The sequence below is a fragment of the Haliotis asinina genome, chromosome 1 (assembly GCF_037392515.1).
Source record: "Haliotis asinina isolate JCU_RB_2024 chromosome 1, JCU_Hal_asi_v2, whole genome shotgun sequence".
Lineage (NCBI taxonomy): Eukaryota > Metazoa > Mollusca > Gastropoda > Lepetellida > Haliotidae > Haliotis > Haliotis asinina.
In genome coordinates, this window is record NC_090280.1 from 81,598,571 (window position 1) to 81,617,374 (window position 18,804).

Here is an 18,804-nt window from a genome sequence, read left to right on the forward strand (position 1 = left end):
GGTTGACAAGGTGGTACAGATGTACGAGACAATGTTGACCCGTCACACCACAATGATTGTAGGACCGACTGGTGGTGGGAAGTCTGTGGTCATCAACACACTGGCCCAAGCTCAGACAAAGTGAGTAGACAACAGTTACCAATCACAGAACCTGGGAGTTGGGAATAGAATGTCCATTTAGAACAGGTTTCTCCCATCCCCGTGTGAGTCTCACAGGAGATCCAGGGTTAATTTGGTTGTCAGGAAACCATGCTTGTAGTAAGAAATGAGTGAGTTTAGTTTCACACCATGCTTAGCAGTATTCCAGCAGTATTACCAGGGATGATACCAGAAATGGGCTTCACACAGTGTACCCATGTAGAGGATTAAACTCGGTTCTTCAGTGTGACATTGCTACTAAGTCCTCAGTCTCATTACTAATGAGATAAGCTGACTTTGTGGGAGTCTGTCCTTATATTACACTTGCTTAAGTCCATGCTCAACATATCAGTCACTGGATTAATCTGGGGAAGGTTTGATTGTTTGAAGACACATTACCGATCCAAGTACAATGTTGCATGCTGCTTTTAACAACACATAAACAAATACAGTAAACTATGTTTATGGCGACCTCTCTCAGAATGAGTGAGTGAGTTTAGTTTTACTCCACATATGGCAGTATCCCAACAATATCATGGTGGGAAACACCAGAAGTGAGCTTCAAACTCTGTACCTATATCAGAATTGAACCTGGGTCTTCGGCATGACGTGCAAACACTTTAACCACTAGGCTACCCCACTGATCCTCTCATAATGAACTTTTAGCATACCCAACTATTTCTTTTGATCCAAAACACTTGCTGTGTGTTTTAGTTGACATTCATGAAAAGTTGGTACTGGTGTAACAAACTAACATAAGCATCCACTTTGAGTTTGTTATAATGGACAGTGTGTGAATCATAATATGCTCACCCTATCAAAACCCCCTCCATGGTGTTGCAGTGAGAACATATGCATGGAAAGCTGAATGTTGTGGATTCAATCCTTGGCCTTTTCATACCGAAAGACGTTTAATATGGTACTTGTTGGGCCTGTCTGACTCTTGGCATTAATGGGTACAAACAGGAGTCGGTATAATCTCGATATTCATGCTTAACTGCAGCATGGTATCTCAGTGAGCTAGCACTATTTTACCAGCATAAGTCTTAGCTAGTGCAAGCAGCCACAGATACAGATGCATGCACATAGCCATACGAGCAAAATATTCTCAAGTACTATGTTAAACCTATTTCACCTCACCTCACATGATCAACCACTGGTTTGCTTGTTCATACACTAAAAGCATATTGTTAGCAACCAAAAGAGCAGTACAGACTTACACATTACTTTCATTTAAATGTATGTGTGTTTTTCACAGACTTGGTCTGACGACCAAGATGTTCACCATCAACCCCAAGGACAGGAGCGTGATAGAGCTCTACGGAATCCTGGATCCTACCACTAGAGACTGGACTGATGGTTTGTTGTCCAACATCTTCCGAGACATCAACAAACCAACAGACAAGAATGAGAGGAAGTACATAGTGTTTGACGGAGATGTTGATGCTCTGTGGGTAGAGAACATGAATTCAGTTATGGACGACAACCGACTGCTGACTCTTGCCAATGGAGAGAGAGTTCGCCTCCTCAAGCACTGTGCTCTATTGTTTGAGGTAATGATAATTATAGTCATAGATTTTGTACATGACATGCATCATCACCCCTCCAGCCATGAATTATGAACAGTCCGCAGTGATTCTCTCATAGTCATTTCCTGGGAGTTGTTTAGTTAATGCCAGGCTTCACAATATTCCAGCAAATGTAATGGTGGTCTGTATGAATAAATTCAGCACAAGGCTCTTCAGTGAATTATATTAAGAACACACATTAATGGAATCACTGAGCCTGACCAAAGTTGGCTCTTGAGAGTTTCCAGGATTTTCTGTCCTGCACCACAATGAAACACACGTGACAGTGTGGTGTCACTTTAGGTACGTGAGTTTGCTCAAAATTGCTTTGTTCAACCAGCAGAAAATGGGTACCCAATGGGATAAAGCGCATGAACGAGTTCAGCACTATATTACCAGACTTGATATCATAATTATTGTTTCATTTTCCTCCCCAGGTGTTTGATCTTCAGTATGCCTCCCCTGCCACAATTTCCCGGTGTGGTATGGTGTATGTTGACCCTAAGAACCTCGGCTTCAAACCTTACTGGCAAAAGTGGGTCAAAACCCGGCCAAACAAGACTGAGAGAGATGAGTTGACTCGTCTCTACGACAAATACGTGCCCTGTCTCATTGATATGGTGGTTGAAGGCATTGTGGATGGTAAACAACAAGAAAAACTCAAGACGATTGTGCCACTCACAAATCTGAACATGGTAAGCTGATTCTGAAAAAGCTACATATTTGTGTTAAAAATACCAAATTAATTTTGAGTTGCATGCGTGCAAATATGCGGTAGATATAAAAAAGAAAAACATGCAATAATGTCTCGGTGCTGTACATAACTGCACATTTTCTTTTGTTGCATTTATTTACATGTATTAGTTACAAGCATCACACACAGGTCCATATGAACTCTTCTGAAGGAAATAATGCAGAAACGGGGCACTACCTCTTCTTTATTGTTAAAGCAGACATGTATATTTTGATTTGCATGAAAGCACATGCAATAATTTTCATCAAGAATGAATGAAAATTCAGATTAATCAGCATCTGGCCCAAAATTGATGACATCGCTTTATCTAAGAAGTTATTAATGCATTCTGTCCCTTGTTTCAATTCATTTCAGGTGACTCAGTTGTCAATGATGTTGAATGCGCTGCTGGTGAAGGATATCCCTGATCCAGCAGAGCTAGAGGCAATATTCCTTACATCCTTGTACTGGTCAATTGGAGGTGGTCTGCTCGAAGATGGACGCATCAAGTTTGATAACTACGTCAAGTATTTGGCATCTCTCAACATGATTTCTGATGAGAATGCAATGCCTGGGCCAGGTAGGTACCAGATTCTACCATGAATTTAGAAATAGTCAATTCTTATGGGTTGGTCAGAGGTTTCAAAATCACACTAATGACTTATAAACTTAGATTCAAATGCACTAACACCATGGATGGAACTGCTATTTCTTCATTCACTATCTTTGCAAATACCAAAGAGGTTGTGATGGTAGAATGGAGACTTGGAACCTCAAATTCCAACTGAAGAGGTTAAGGACTGTCATATAATTTATCTGTCATTGCTGACTGTATCAACTACATTATTTCTTATCCTGTCACAGTAACTTTTTTCAGTAGCATTTTCTCTTTACTTTGATCGAATATATTATAAAGTTTAGTACCCAGCATGTATGTATGATACTCTTTGTTACCAAACTTGGGCAGAAAATGTTTACAACAAATATTTATTACTCACCTTTTGAAGATATGATGGTTTAATAAATCTACAATGTTATAAAACATTGTGTGATAACATCGCAAGGTGACAGACTTATGATGTCATAATGTATAACAGGACATTGGGTCCTGTAAGGTTCAGACGTCTGTCTGACTCGCTGAAAATTCACAGGACTCATAGAATAGAAAATGCACACCTTTCAGATTTAAAATTTCTTGGAATTGACATTGAAATTGTTCACAAGCGTAAAATTTATGTACAGCAAATAAGTATGACATGTCACATATGAATACTTCAGTCAAAGTCATTGTGAAATATACAGTCAGACACCTGGGCAGACGGGTTCCACCAGACCGTTGATGAATCTTCCCGATTTGTCCGAGGATCACGCGCTATTCATGAACACTGAGGGTATTATACAAAAGGTTGTTTCATATACTGAGACAAAAAAGAAACTTCACAAAATGTAATTTTTAAAAATAATGAATACGTTTTCTCTGATGATACATCTTTGTGTCCGAAATGGGATCCCAATCTTTCGACTAGAAAAACGTTAGCAAAACCCACTCAAACCCATCCATTTGTCATGCAAATGACGTTAGTGCCAAATCAGGTTTTGCACGTGCAGTCAATCACGTGATCTTTGCATCAAAGTTTTCTTCATTTGCACGTGCTTGCATTGGTGTCAAGAATTGAAAAAAGCAGTTTTAAACCACAGTTACTTTAAAAGAGACGATTGTCACAAATGTGCAACATGAACGTGCCATTGGCATGTTGCAAGCGGGAAGATTAGTTATTGACGTCGCAAGAGCAATGGGGTGCAGTCGTCGTACTGGTCGTCTACAACAAACTGGCACCACTTCTGATCGCCCAACGTCGGGTCGTCCACATGTGATGTCGCGTGCAGAAGACCGTGAATCGTCCTACGTCACCTACGTGACAGATTTCTGCCAGCTACACGAACCAGGGCTTAGTTGTTAAGAGGTCGACTGTCCTCACAGACCATTCAAAATCGGTTGCTGGCTGCCAGTCTCCATTTGAATTTTTATTCTTGTGACTTGACATTCTGTATACCCATGTTCTGGAACTGCGGTGTAGCCTAATGGAACTGATTGTGGCACTATCAGGGTATAAAGTACATAAAAACAGATCTCAACAATGCAATAATAACAATTAAACCATCTTACCATCTCTTGTTCTTTTATAGTGCCCTGAAGAAAGAATGTAAAGTTTCTTTTTGGACTCAGTATATTATCTATTTATTAATGTCTGGTTACAGGTGACCTGCCTTCCAACTCCACGTTGTATGAATACTTCTGGGACACTGAGAAGAAAGGATGGATCCAGTGGTCCAAGTTGGTGCCCAAGTATATCCACAACCCCGAGAAGAAGTTCAATGAGATCCTTGTCCCTACCGTGGACACTGTGAGGTCAACATGGCTGCTGGAACTTATGGTGGGCATCAAGAGACCAGTTGTCCTCGTTGGCGAGACTGGAACATCCAAGACAGCCACCACCCAGAACTTTCTCCGAACCTTGGATCAGGAATCTCATGTAGGTTGATGCCTGCTTCTCAAAGCATAATGATTAACATGATGTTTTAAGAATAATAATGATCCTGATTTTTCTAGTTATGACTTTAAATGGTATTTTGTTATTTTCTGTTGTGCAACTTTCTGGTTTTTTGGCTATTTAAGGCTGTTGAGACCACACAATCTCATTAATTACTTCCTACGACAATCTTGGGTTGCTGAAGATCAGTTCTTATTGAACCCATATCTTAATGGGTGTCCTTTTTATGAACAATGGGACCTCATGAAGCTGCGCCCAACAGTGACCACCCACTATAATGTTAGGCGTCTTATGCCATGTTGGCCAGATTCTGGTGCACATTAAGGACCTGGCTGGAGATGCCATATCACTTTCATGTTCTTCCCTCTTCCCCAGCTCCTCCTGAACATGAACTTCTCCAGTCGGACCACATCCCTGGATGTCCAGCGAAACTTGGAGGCTAATGTAGAGAAGAGGACGAAGGACACATATGGTCCTCCGCCTGGCAAACGCCTCCTCATATTTATTGATGACATGAACATGCCACAGGTAATATCAACTTGAATGTTCATTAAAGGATTTACGTTGATATTGCCGGGTAGAAGAGGCAAATATGGTTTAGGAGAGAAACTCACTGGAAATTATTTTTTAGACTTTCTGTGCCATTGTGGCATTTAGCTCTTGGATATTTTGTTACAAGGGTATTTCCAAATTGGTTGTTACCAAACTGAATTGTGAAATATGTAAATGATCACATAACACAATGGAATACTGAAGAAAATAAGATCAGGGTTTGGGTTTAAAGTTAGAAGTAAGTGGCACCAGCAGTAAGTGCATAAATTCATAACCCTTTACCTATATGTGCACTCTTCTTTGTTGGCTGTTAACCAGGGGAGGTAACTCTAACCTCTCTTCCTGTTAAGATCAGGGACCAGGCTTGTTGGAGCAACTGTAGTACTAAGACTGTTCTGTACAGATTTTTGTGCTAAGACTGCAGTGTTCAGTCTGATGCTAAGATCACCATAACTGTGATATATTAACATAGACATATAACAGCTGTAGTGCTTCAGTTAATGTGAGAAATGAAACTCTTGCCTTTCTGCCTGATCTTTATCATTTGGCGCCACTCAAAATCTCCATCTCCACTGCCACATAACTGTCTTTAGCTTGTCCAAATGAGACAGAAAAAATTACAGACTGGTGCATCAAGTACATCCAACAGATGCCGAAAAATCTGAATTGAGTTTTTATTATTAGTATAGATGTTTACCATTTTAAATACATTTAAGTTTGGCAAAGAAATACAAGTTCGACAGCACAATTTCATGCTTTTGCAAGTAATGAGAATGTCATGTTTTTTCTGACCACATGATTGGGCTGGGTATTAGTTATGTTTGTTGTTGTTTTTTTATTTCTTTGTATGAAATTGAAGAGAAAGCAATATTTAATGTAGGATAGCTGTTAAATTATATGTTATGTATAACATGTTGATAATATTTACTTATGGCACCAGCTAGTTGACCTACAGATGCAGGTCTGTCCTGACGCTTAGTTTCAGTTGAATCATCCTCTCACTTTGCTCTAGGTTGACACATATGGCACCCAGCAACCCATTGCTCTCCTCAAGCTTCTGCTGGAGCGTGGCGGCATCTACGACCGCGGCAAAGACCTCAACTGGAAGAACATGAAGGACATTGGCTACATTGCCGCCATGGGCAAGGCTGGGGGAGGTCGTAACGAGACAGATCCCCGGTTTGTGTCACTGTTCAGTGTGTTCAACATGACGTTCCCTGATGACGAGTCTCTGTATCATATTTACAACTCTATCCTCAGCGGTCACACACAACCTATGAGCAAGGAAATCCAGGACCTGGTGTCCACCATCACCAAGATGACCATGTCGCTCTACAGGTGAGATTTTGAGAATCTCGAAATGGAAATTATTTTGGCAGGGGATAATTTCATGTGGATGAGTGAGTGAGTGTGGTTTTACACCACTTTTTGCAATAATGCTGCAATATTGTGGCTGGGGACAACAGAAATTGGCTTCACACATTGTGCTCATGTAGGGAAACAAACCTAGGTCTTCGGCAGTATACGCCGATGCGTTAACCATTACACTACTCCGACCTTGTATGTGTTGAGAAGACAAAGCGTGTCAAGGATGCTGATACAGTAACATCCAGTTATATGGAGGAGAAAGTCCAGAATCAGATTAGTAGTTTCAGACATGAGACTGCACAAGACTAATTGAATGAGGATTTTCTTCAACTTAAAATGACGGCAACATTTTATTCATCTGCAGGAATATTATGGCAAAATTAAATATGTTCCATTGACATAATATATTATGATATATATTAATTACATACAAATATTTGTAAGTGTTTTCTTTCCTTCCAGCTCCATTGTAAAGGAACTTCCTCCCACACCTTCCAAGTTCCACTACATCTTCAATCTGCGAGACTTGTCTCGGATCTACAACGGCCTCTGTCTCTCGACACCAGACAGGTTCACCAAAGTGGACCAGTTCCTTCGGCTCTGGAGAAACGAATGCTTAAGAGTTATTGGGGACAGACTGATTAGTGTTGCTGACAAGGAACTAGTCAATGTAAGTCCTAGAGCGCATTCTTCAGCATTTTATCAAAATGCATGCTAGACCTCAAGCCTGCAACAACCAAATTGTGCTGAGGTCAAGTCACAATCCAGTGATGGTATCCTTGATTTACAAGTATCATTGGAGGACTATGATTTTGAAAGAGTTCACAAAACCTCTGCCTCACCTAGTACTAGTAAGAATAACACTGTAGACCAGTGATTGAAAACTGATAGAAATGAATTGTGACCAAATAATGTGATGTCAAATAATTGTAATAATTTCAAAATGTCCCAAATAACAATTTACTGAACAATCAATACTTCTACATTCATTTGAACATTTGACAGTTGTATTCATTATCCACAGAAAACACTGAAAAGTCTGCTGGAGGAAAACTTCAAGCCCGAGGTTGAGTATGTGTTGAAAGATCCAATCCTGTATGGTGATTACCGCACCGCGTTGGATGAGGGAGAACCTCGACTATATGAAGACGTTCAGGACTATGATGCCAGCAAGGCTCTCTTTCAGGAGGTAGGTAGTAAGGAGCTATAATTTCTCCAGTTCAAAAGATGAGTAAGGTTCTGTAAAATTTCTACATCTGAAGATGAAAATTTACATTTCAACTTTCCTTTTCTTTTATGAAAAATGTGCTTTTAATGGCGTTATTTTAGAATTCATCATTAAGGTGTATGAACTTACTTGGTGTTATAGCTGAAATAACCATATACATATTTCATCGTAATTCTCAACAAATGCAGGGTTGGAACAGGACTATATGTCATGAAAATCTCACTTGTACTGAATATTGTATATTTATATTGTATTCTGTCTGTAGATTCTGGAAGAATACAACGAAAACAACACCCCTATGAACCTTGTTCTCTTCGATGATGCCCTTGACCATTTGACCCGTGTGCACCGTGTCCTGAGAATGGACGGTGGTCATGCTCTTCTGGTGGGTGTGGGTGGGTCAGGCAAGCAGAGCTTGTGTCGTCTTGCATCCTATGCTGCGGGATGTGAGGTGTTTGAGATAAAGCTGAGTCGAGGCTACAACGAGAGCTCCTTCCGTGATGATCTGAAGATCCTATACAACAAGCTGGGGATGGAAAACAAAAAAACAGTCTTCCTGTTTACTGATCAGCATGTGGCAGAAGAGGGTGAGATCATTAGTAGCCATTTTAAAGCCTGCATACTCAGAAAATAATTGTCTTTCAACATATTGCCAGTCAGGTATATGAGTATTGTGATTTGTTCTGCCATAAATGCGAGCAGTGACATTGGTAATACAAATTGTAGGTCGCATTTACTGGATACCAACGTAGGTATTACTGGGCATAGTCGTCCACTCCCATTTTGTTGCCATGGATACAGGGGAGATCTGTACATTCATTTATATTGCACATGCTTCTTTATAAAACTCACCATCACCTCTGCTAGCCATGAATTATGAACAGTCCCTTTGTTGAGTACATGACAAATGGTGATTGCCTTGCCCAGGATTTCTTGAGCTGATCAACAACATGCTGACATCTGGCATGGTGCCTGCATTGTATGCTGATGATGAAAAGGAAGGCATTATTGGATCGGTAAGGTTTAGAATTGTGTTTTAGAACAAGTACTAGCCATTTTATTAGCACAATTTGTAAGCATTGTCTTTAAGCATTGATTATATAGTTAGTATGATAGATAGTATGCAATATCCTGAGACTTGACTCAGAGACTCCTGAGACAATATTGCTCACACTGTCTTGATTCTCATGCCAGTATCACCTAAATATGTTGACTGAATATATTCTGACTTCGTGTACTGTAAATCTGAGGTAAGTTTTCATTAATTCCAAGGGATTCCGAAGTGAAAACCTTATCTGAAAATTATGATGTTTGTTTTATGAGCAGACAAAATGTCTTTTAATCATCTGTTTTACGTTGGCTATTTGCCATAGACTTTTAGATACATCTTGTCTGTGAAGGAGCTATGTGTAATCTCGTAGACTCACTGTGGCCAGTGTTGGTAATCGTCTGGTGTATGCAGGTACGGAATGAGGCGCTGGCAGCTGGATGTCCACATGCAAGAGAAAGCATCTGGCAGTTCTTTGTTAACAAATGTGCCAACAATCTCCACGTTGTCATGGCAATGTCACCAGTGGGCGACACACTGAGGACACGTTGCAGAAACTTCCCAGGTTAGTCTCAGTCTCAACCCCAATCTCAATTTCCATCTCCAAGCTTCCTGTGTTTCTCTTAGCTCTTATCTCCTGTCCCACTTCTAAATACCAGTGTCAGTCTTAATTTCAACCTTAATCCCAGTTTCAATTTCAGTTTAGGTCCCAGTCCCAGTCCCAGTCTCAGTCTCAGTCTCAGTGTGAACCCAAGTCTCAGTCTCAATCTCAGCCTCATAAATTTTATAGTCATGGCTGCTATTTGGTGTTGTCAGAGATTTAATCTGACACAGTTAAACCATCCAGTGTGTTTAACACTGAATCCATGTCACGTAAGGAAATATGCCCACCCAAAATACCAGTTCTTCATTTGATACCAGAATATCTATTGATGTTGCCATGTTTTCTAGGAATGGTAAACAACGCCAGTATTGACTGGTTCTTCCCCTGGCCTGAGCAGGCTCTGTATGCTGTGGCCAGTGTATTCATCTCACCTGATGTAAGTTGTGAAAGTTCATGTTCATCCAAACTAAATCACTATAATACTAGACATATGCACAGATACTAATGGTGGTCTGATTAATTGAAATAATCGAAGATTGGTCGCTGTGGCTAAATGACTGAACAGTTGATCATGTTTTCTCAAACACAAACAATTTCAGAGCGCATATTGCATTAACAACGTTTATCACAAGTTGGTATTTTCACAAGCTCATACCAAGTCATGATTGAATTTATCTTAGCAGCTTAAAGGTAATTTATCTTCCTAACATGGTTCATGCTTTTAATGATGTGAAATTTGCAAATGCATTTTGTGCAGTTTGAAAAAGTTCCGAAAGAACAGCATGTTTTTTCTTTACTTTTCATGCATTAGCAAACACAACCTTGAAAATTTGAAAATGATGCCAACCAATTATTTTCGATGATTGTCCAGTTGTAATGAACTATTATCAGTTATGAGATTTTAACCAATATCCAACACTAACAGATACCATATCATTGTTGATTGAAACTGTATCATAGCAGCTTACTAATCTTTAGTCGGAATGTTGAAGCAAGATGTTACCAAATTAACACCAATATTTTCTTGTTCACAGCATACTCTCATCCCTGACAATCATCGTGAGGATGTGGTCAGCCATATTGTGTTGGTGCATCAAAGTGTTGGAGAGTACAGCAAGAAGTTCCTTCAGCGTCTGAGACGTAACAACTACGTCACACCCAAAAACTACCTGGACTTCATCAACACCTATCTTAAACTCCTAGAGGAGAAGGACAAGTTCATCCTTGCACAGGTGGGTAGGATGATATGGATAATATGTGACAACATGACACCTCCAGCCATCCAATGAGGAGACAAAAGATTTTGCCAATTTTGCTTTGGCTTAATGATGAAGTTTATCAGGAATTATTGTAGTATGCATATCAGCAAGGTCTAAATCAGTGGTCAAATTGATGTTGCACTTTTGTTGAATCAAGTGCAATTAAAGTACCAAATGGACATTTTTCTAGTGTTTGTACCCCTGATTGTGACAAGGCCATACCATTAAAAAAACAGAAGGGGATATTGGATTTACAAGATTGAGAAAATCCAAGTTTAACATTTCCCAATTCATGCTTCTGAGCCATCCCATATGCTATGGCTTACACATTGAATTGCATTTTCATGGACCGATTTGATAAGGTAGCTATTAATTTCTCCAACAGCCTAAATGCTTAGGGATCTCTGTTAACTAATTTGGCCTTGACAAATCTGCCTATCCATCATTAAATGAAAGAGCTGAGGTTGTATCTCTTCATTCATGACAAAATCTGCCAGTCATGCATGAATTTTCCAAATCTGACTAGTTGTTGTGAGAGGCAACTAACGGGATTGGGTGGTCAGGCTCGCTGGCTTGGTTGACACATAGCATTGGTTTCCATTACGTAGATTGATGCTCATGCTGTTGATCACTGGTCTGGTCCAGACTTGATTATTTACGGACTGCTGCCATATAGCTGGTATATTACTGAGTGCAGCATAAAACTAAACTCAATGTAAATTTGACAGTGTGAGCGTCTAGCGGGAGGTCTGCAGAAGATCGCAGATGCCAGCGAGCAACTTGCTGTGCTCAATGAGAAGTTGGCAGTACAGAAGATTGCTGTGACAGAGAAGACTGCTGCTTGTGAGGCACTTCTTGAGGAGATCTCTTCTGGAACCACCCAAGCCACAGAGAAGAAACAACTGGCTCAGAAGAAAGGGCATGAGATTGAAGAACAGAGCAAGATCATTGTTGTGGAGAAGGTAGGACTGTTTAATATCCACTATTGTTATGGTGGTGCAGTATGCAGGCAGTTTATTAGGCAGAGCTGCCTCCCTTAGATATACTGTTGTCAGTGATTGTGTGTTCAGATCCTAGTTTCTTGAATGTGATCCTTGTGTTTTGTAGGCATCATAACCTGGATAAACATCTTCAACAGTCTCCACTTTTAGCCATTAGTCCACAACCTAGATCTAGTGAGGCCTTTTTGATATAGTAAACTTAGCTGCAAACAGTAAAGAGAAATCGTACTGCACATGATGCTAAGAGCCATTTAGGTAATCTGCAAACTTGTGGTCACAGGTTGTAATCCCAGTTCATGCAGTTGGTTTCACCAAGCTGCAAATATCTAAGCCCTTCATCACTTTTGATGTAATTCCCACAGCAGGCTGATAGATGTTGATGAAATACATTTCGCTCTATCACCATGTGTAGTGTAGCAAAACACTCTATAGCCCTTTTAATGTTAAAGGACAAGAACAACAGTGTGATGTAATACAAAAAGTGTACATTTTTATCTGATAAAAAACTGTTAGCATCTTTGATTTTTATCTCAGGCATCATACTTTGTAATACTGGTCAAAGCGGTTTTCAACCAAATACACTTCTTGGATCATGTGAAGGAATGACTATCAGTCATTTTCCTGTGCTGTGAGCTGTGAGCTGTGAGCTGTGAGCTGTGAGCTGTGAGCTGTGTGCTGTGAGCTGTGACCTGTGACCTGTGAGCTGTGACCTGTGACCTGTGAGGTAGCTAGTAGGGAGCTCGTCACACCGAAGGCCCGGGTTTCATTAACCACATGGTTACAATGTGTGACACCCATTTCTGATGTTCCCGGCAGTGATGTTGCTGGAATGTTGCTGAAAGCAGCATAAAGCAATACACACTTGTTCACTCCTGTTGCTGTTGTTCCACAGAAAGAGGCTGAGGATGCCCTGCAAGAGGCCCTGCCTGCCCTGGAGGCTGCCAGATTAGCCCTGGAGGACCTGGACAAGTCAGATGTCACTGAGATCAGGTAAGGATGTTGTGATCAGTCTGTGAAGGTAACCTTGTTCCCCAAAATGATTGATGTCCCTGACCTAATGACAATATATTGTCTGTCATCTTAGGGACAGAAAAAACGATATACATCATCACTCGACTTCAATGCTGTTTTGGGGGCCTGAGTAATAAAATTGAGTGATTTACTTCCAGATCTTTTGCCAAGCCCCCAAAAGCTGTGCAGACAGTGTGTGAATGTATTGTGGTCCTCAAGGGTATCCGAGAAGTGTCATGGAAGTCAGCTAAAGGAATGATGTCAGAGGCAAACTTCTTGAGAACTCTGACAGAGTTGGATGTGGACAACATTGGTTCCAGACAAACCCAGGCTGTCAAAGGTACTGCTCCATTCACCTGTATCTGGGACCTAGGGGTAGCCCAGGGGTTAAAGCATTTATTTTCACACCAAAAATTCGGGTTCGATTCTCCACATGGTTATATTATGTGAAGCCCATTCCTGGTGTCTCCACCATGACATTGTTACAAGTGTTGATGGTGGCTGTCAGTGGCTCTACTTGCCAGCCATACAGCAAGTACTACTTTCTGTCCGTGATATTTATTGAAAATCTATCAATTTTTATTATCTATGTTGATTTTTAGCCTCAATCATAGCTATATAATGCTTGTTTGTGGTTATTCAACTGGACAACACAATCAGATGATTTTCATTATGATATTGATCTAAATCACAGGAATATGATAACATGCATCAACCAAGTCGTAGACTTGCTTCTTTTTGGAAAGATTCCATTTAAAAGAGATATCGTTTGGGAAAAAGATACCCCTTTTTGAACTGTCATAGTCAAGCTTTCTTCAATGCCAAGGTAGAATGTACCTTAACATTGTGGTTTGTTGCTTGTGATATCAGTCACTGGAATGAATGGTTTACACATGATAATTTCCAAGCTAGCTAAATACACTGTCATATAGCTTTATTTTTTTGGTGTGCAGATGTGAATGAAAAGTACATTCCTATTCAGAGGAAAAAGGGGAAGCCATTAAATCATGAAGGTTAGCGGAAAATTCTCGCGGAAACTTTTTTCAGGGAAGAGGTAGGGGATCTACTCCTGCCTAATGATATCCTCCTAAATATTCTCCAGTGGTGTTCAGGTCTGGTTAATACTGCTAGTTTCTCACCGGTTGGTTGTTTGTGTGTCAGGGCTGCTGAAGGACATTGATATGACCCCCGATGAGATGAAGAGCATCAGTAAAGCTGGATCGGGTCTTCTCAAATTCGTGGAGGCTGTCATGGGCTACTGTGTGGTGGCCAGGGAGATCAAACCAAAGAGAGAAAAGGTAGACCCTTGCACCTTGTTTAAAACTAAAGGGCAATCCCAACATAGTTGTCAACTGAAAATAGATTCGTGTAAATATGTTTAAAGTTCATGAAATTAATTTGAGCATGAAATACAAATGAAAATGGTAGTTGAATGGGCTTTTGAATAACATGACACATTGGTTTTAAGATAATGGAGTATATTCCCTGGTTGGGTGCACCGTACAAGAGCAGAAACAGAGACATACGTAACAAAGCTCATGTAAACAGAGTAGCTTATTGCTAGACTTAGACACTGTTTCTGTATAAACAATTTTACAGCTATATGTTGCAGGAACCGCGATCGTAGGGGTGTGATGATCTTGAGCCAGGGTTAACGTACTGGGCCTAGATTTTCAAAGCTCTCTTAGTGCTAAGATAGTCATAAGTGCCATACATCAACTGATGACTATCTTAGTGCTAAGAGAGCTTCTAAAAATCTAGGCCCAGGAGTTACAGTTGCAATCTTAGCACTATGATGATCGTAAGCCTATGTTAAAGTGTGGGAGTCACAATTACGACCTTAGCTCTGTGATGATCATTAGCCTGTGTTAAAGTATGGGAGTTACAATCACTGTCTTAGCACTATTATGATCTTATGCCCATGTTAAAGCATAGTGCATTTATGTGATGAATTTTAGGCCAGGGCGGGCCTCTCTTAGTGCTAAGATAGTCATAAGTGCCATACATCAACTGATGACTATCTTAGTGCTAAGAGAGCTTCTAAAAATCTAGGCCCAGGAGTTACAGTTGCAATCTTAGCACTATGATGATCGTAAGCCTATGTTAAAGTGTGGGAGTCACAATTACGATCTTAGCTCTGTGATGATCTTAAGCCTGTGTTACAAGTATGGGAGTTACTGTCACCATCTTAGCACTCTGATGATCTTAAGCCTATGGAAAAGATGGGAGTTACAATCACTGTCTTAGCACTATTATGATCTTATGCCCATGTTAAAGCATAGTGCATTTATGTGATGAATTTTAGGCCAGGGCGGGCGAATGGGTGATGCTGGCAATATTCTTGTGTCACATTATTTTCTTTACCTACAGTATATGACAAACAGAATATAACACATACAAGCTAATGGAAAAGTGTCGGTGGTGAACAATAAACAAAACACAGTAATGATTCTTGACTTGCCTAACAGGTGGCTAAACTGGAGAGGACATATCACCAAGCCAAGCGAGACCTGGATAAGATCACTAATGAGGTGAACTCCCTGGAGAAGCTGCTGAATGCTCTGAACAAACAGTACGAGGAGGCAATGGCCGAGAAGAAAGCCCTCCAGGACGAGGCAGAGATCATGGAGAGGAGGCTGATTGCTGCAGACAAGCTCATCTCTGGTCTTGGTTCTGAGAACATCAGGTAGTTCGTGATAAATTTGTAGAACTATCACAGTCGTATCTCATCTCTGCTCTTTGCTCTGAGTACCTCACATTAATCACAACAGACCTGAAGAACTGCTGAAATCCTTACAAAATCTGTCCAATATCTTATGCATACTGTTGTTCTATACAAGCTGGATGTGAATGGTATGAAATCTAAGGGAGCGTAGATCACACATATCTCAACAAAATGTTCTTGCCACCATTTATCAGTCTGTTTTTGTGAATGATTTAAACAAGCTAGAAATTGAAAATTTATCTATATGATTGAGATAAGTCTAACTCACTTAGTTTTCCCCTCCCTGTAAACCAGTCAAGACTTTGGCTTTTGGTATTCATGCTGGACTGTAAAGATATGGGTTAGAATTGGTCTTCAGCAACTCATGCTTGTCGTAAGGGACTACTAAAGAGATCAGGTGATCAGTAAAGTCGACTGCTGCCATATGCAGAACTGGAATTTTACAACCACAGTATACATTTTCAGTTCCTGATATGGAGCACATCAGGGCCCTTGATGATACATTTTCATGCTTTAAGTAATTGCGACATTTTGAATTCTGAATGAATGAATGATGAATTAGGATACGAAACATTCACATAGTAGTAGTTTCTATGTCTGTCAAAGGGATGGTTGTGTCCAGTGATCATTACCAAGGCCTAGATTTTATAAGCTCTCTTAGCGTTAAGATAGTCGTAAGCACTATACGTTGATAATGACTTGCAACTAAGAGAGCTTCGAAAAATGTTACTTGGCATGAGTCACTACAGTTGTAACACTGTCTGTCATCTCCAGATGGACCAAGGACTTGGAAGATTTAAAACAGATGAGGATCCGACTGTTGGGAGACTGTCTGGTCAGTTCCGCCTTCCTCAGTTATGTTGGCGCCTTTAGCTGGGAGTTCCGTTATGACCTTGTACACAAGGACTGGGTGAATGACCTGCGTGACCGGGGAGTTCCTCTCAGTGACCCATACAGGGTGGAAGACCTGTTGACCAATGATGTCGAGATCAGCAAGTAAGTAGCAGAGGTTCTTGATGATGGTGGAGTTACCTGGATATCTATTCTTGTCATGACGGTAAAGAGTAGTTCTATACTGCTTTAATCTGATTGGACTTAGGTGCTAGTAAGTCATCATACCGTTTCAGTGTTGAATGTTGATCAGTTTGTTGTGTTTTAGTATTTTAGTAATAATAACAGCCATATTATTACTCAAATACTAAAACATTACAAATTGATCAACATTATTACTTCAGATAACCAACGCTGCCAGTGAGGCACTAGAAGGTTAATAGACATGTCACTTATCGTGCTGGATACCCATTTTCTGCAGAGTGAAAAGAGATAACTTTGCCTAAACTCACTTGTCTTAGTTGAGACCACATGTGTCATGTCTGCTTCGTTGTGAAGCAGGAGAGAAGTCGTAGAAACTCTCAAGAATCTAGCCACCAAACACAGTCATCCAACAAACTGTAACTAATTTGTTACCTGGCCCAATGTACAAGACCATGCGGAACAACAAATAGATATTAAGCATTCGTATGGATTCTTACTAAGTTTGGTGTGTGGATGGTCTTTAATGTAAAGATGTTTGTCAAATCAATTACAGTGGAAGCCCTCCAAACCAGCATTTGTTGGGACCGCCAAAAAATGACAGTAAAGAGAGCGTGACGATTTAGAGAACTTGACAATGATCGTCTGTGTGTCATAAAATATGACTGAACAACATGTTGATAGTCATCATATTCTTTATTCATCAATAAAGATAACATCAGAAAAATACAACACAAATGTACCTTGATGGTACAGCTTCCATTTATGTTATACAGTAATTTATGAGGTAAAACAGTTTAGCTTGCAGTTTCTTTGATCTCGTCTGAAGAATCATGTTTTAAGCAACAGTTTCCAGTGACAAATGTTTTGTTTGAAGTTAGTTTCATACACTAGCAGCTTTTTCAAAATGTCTGAAACTTGATTCATTTCCACTTTTTCACTGATTACATGAACAAACATTGAGGAATTTTGTTCAATGCCCAGTTTTGACTTGCATGACAATAGGATGGGTAAACACTCATGTCTGATGTAGGTGGACATCCGAGGGTCTGCCGCCAGACGAACTGTCCATCCAGAACGGTATCCTGACCACTCGAGCTAGCCGTTTCCCCCTGTGTATTGATCCCCAGCAACAAGCTCTCAAGTGGATCAAGAAGAAGGAAGAGCCCCACAATCTGAAGGTATACAGATTTACAGGCACTACAGTATTTCACTGATGACTTCATGTAAGGCTGTGATGTGGTCAAGGTGACTGTGGAGTGTTGTGATGGTGGAATAGGAAAATGATGCTCCCATTTGTCGTTTACAAGCAATACATGACCTGTTGTAAGATGGGATTCAACATTTTGATTTTCCTTTTGTGTTGCAGCTTTATTGAATCTACTTCAGTGTGTCACTTTTGGCAACACTCTGATGACTTTAGTATGACTTTTTGCTTCATACACTATCTATCACATGCATCTTCTCCTCCACCAAATGCACTACCTGCATCATGCACTATCCACCACACAAACTATCTACCTTTTGGAGTGTCTGCTACTGACTCTATACACCACATACACTATCAACAATATGCTTTATTCATGATATAATCTATCTACCACATGCAGTATCCACAATGTATACTGTCCACCTTATATACTATCCACTACACAAATTATTTACCTCTTGCACTGCCTGCTACTGATATTATCCACCACATGCTCTATCCACAGCACTCACTATCCATGACATACTCTATCTACCTTGTGCACTATGCACAACATACACTCTCCACCACATACACTACCCTCAACAAATATTCTCCACCATATACACGATCCAGAACACACTATCCACAACATACTCTATCACATACAGTGGCCTCAACATGTACTATTCACCACCTGCTCTATCTGCATCTCACACTATCCACCATACCATATACACTACCCACAACACACACTATTGATGTCATATACTATCCATCACATACACCACCTGCA

At 40.3% G+C, this 18,804-nt stretch overlaps 1 protein-coding gene across 1 annotated transcript in view; it reads left to right on the top strand.

Annotated features, from left to right (window-relative positions):
• LOC137271663 (dynein axonemal heavy chain 10-like) overlaps positions 1-18,804 on the top strand; it is an 80,144-nt gene that overhangs the window by 43,274 nt on the left and 18,066 nt on the right. The window contains exons 36-56 of the mRNA XM_067804122.1: positions 2-120; positions 1,397-1,691; positions 2,144-2,401; positions 2,815-3,019; positions 4,699-4,973; positions 5,367-5,519; positions 6,556-6,881; positions 7,374-7,581; positions 7,936-8,100; positions 8,405-8,726; positions 9,067-9,155; positions 9,602-9,752; positions 10,139-10,227; positions 10,826-11,023; positions 11,779-12,012; positions 12,944-13,041; positions 13,221-13,402; positions 14,224-14,360; positions 15,531-15,748; positions 16,562-16,783; positions 17,853-18,000. Coding sequence (XP_067660223.1) covers positions 2-120; positions 1,397-1,691; positions 2,144-2,401; positions 2,815-3,019; positions 4,699-4,973; positions 5,367-5,519; positions 6,556-6,881; positions 7,374-7,581; positions 7,936-8,100; positions 8,405-8,726; positions 9,067-9,155; positions 9,602-9,752; positions 10,139-10,227; positions 10,826-11,023; positions 11,779-12,012; positions 12,944-13,041; positions 13,221-13,402; positions 14,224-14,360; positions 15,531-15,748; positions 16,562-16,783; positions 17,853-18,000 — 4,092 coding nt within the window. The remainder of the gene's footprint in view (position 1; positions 121-1,396; positions 1,692-2,143; positions 2,402-2,814; positions 3,020-4,698; positions 4,974-5,366; positions 5,520-6,555; positions 6,882-7,373; positions 7,582-7,935; positions 8,101-8,404; positions 8,727-9,066; positions 9,156-9,601; positions 9,753-10,138; positions 10,228-10,825; positions 11,024-11,778; positions 12,013-12,943; positions 13,042-13,220; positions 13,403-14,223; positions 14,361-15,530; positions 15,749-16,561; positions 16,784-17,852; positions 18,001-18,804) is intronic.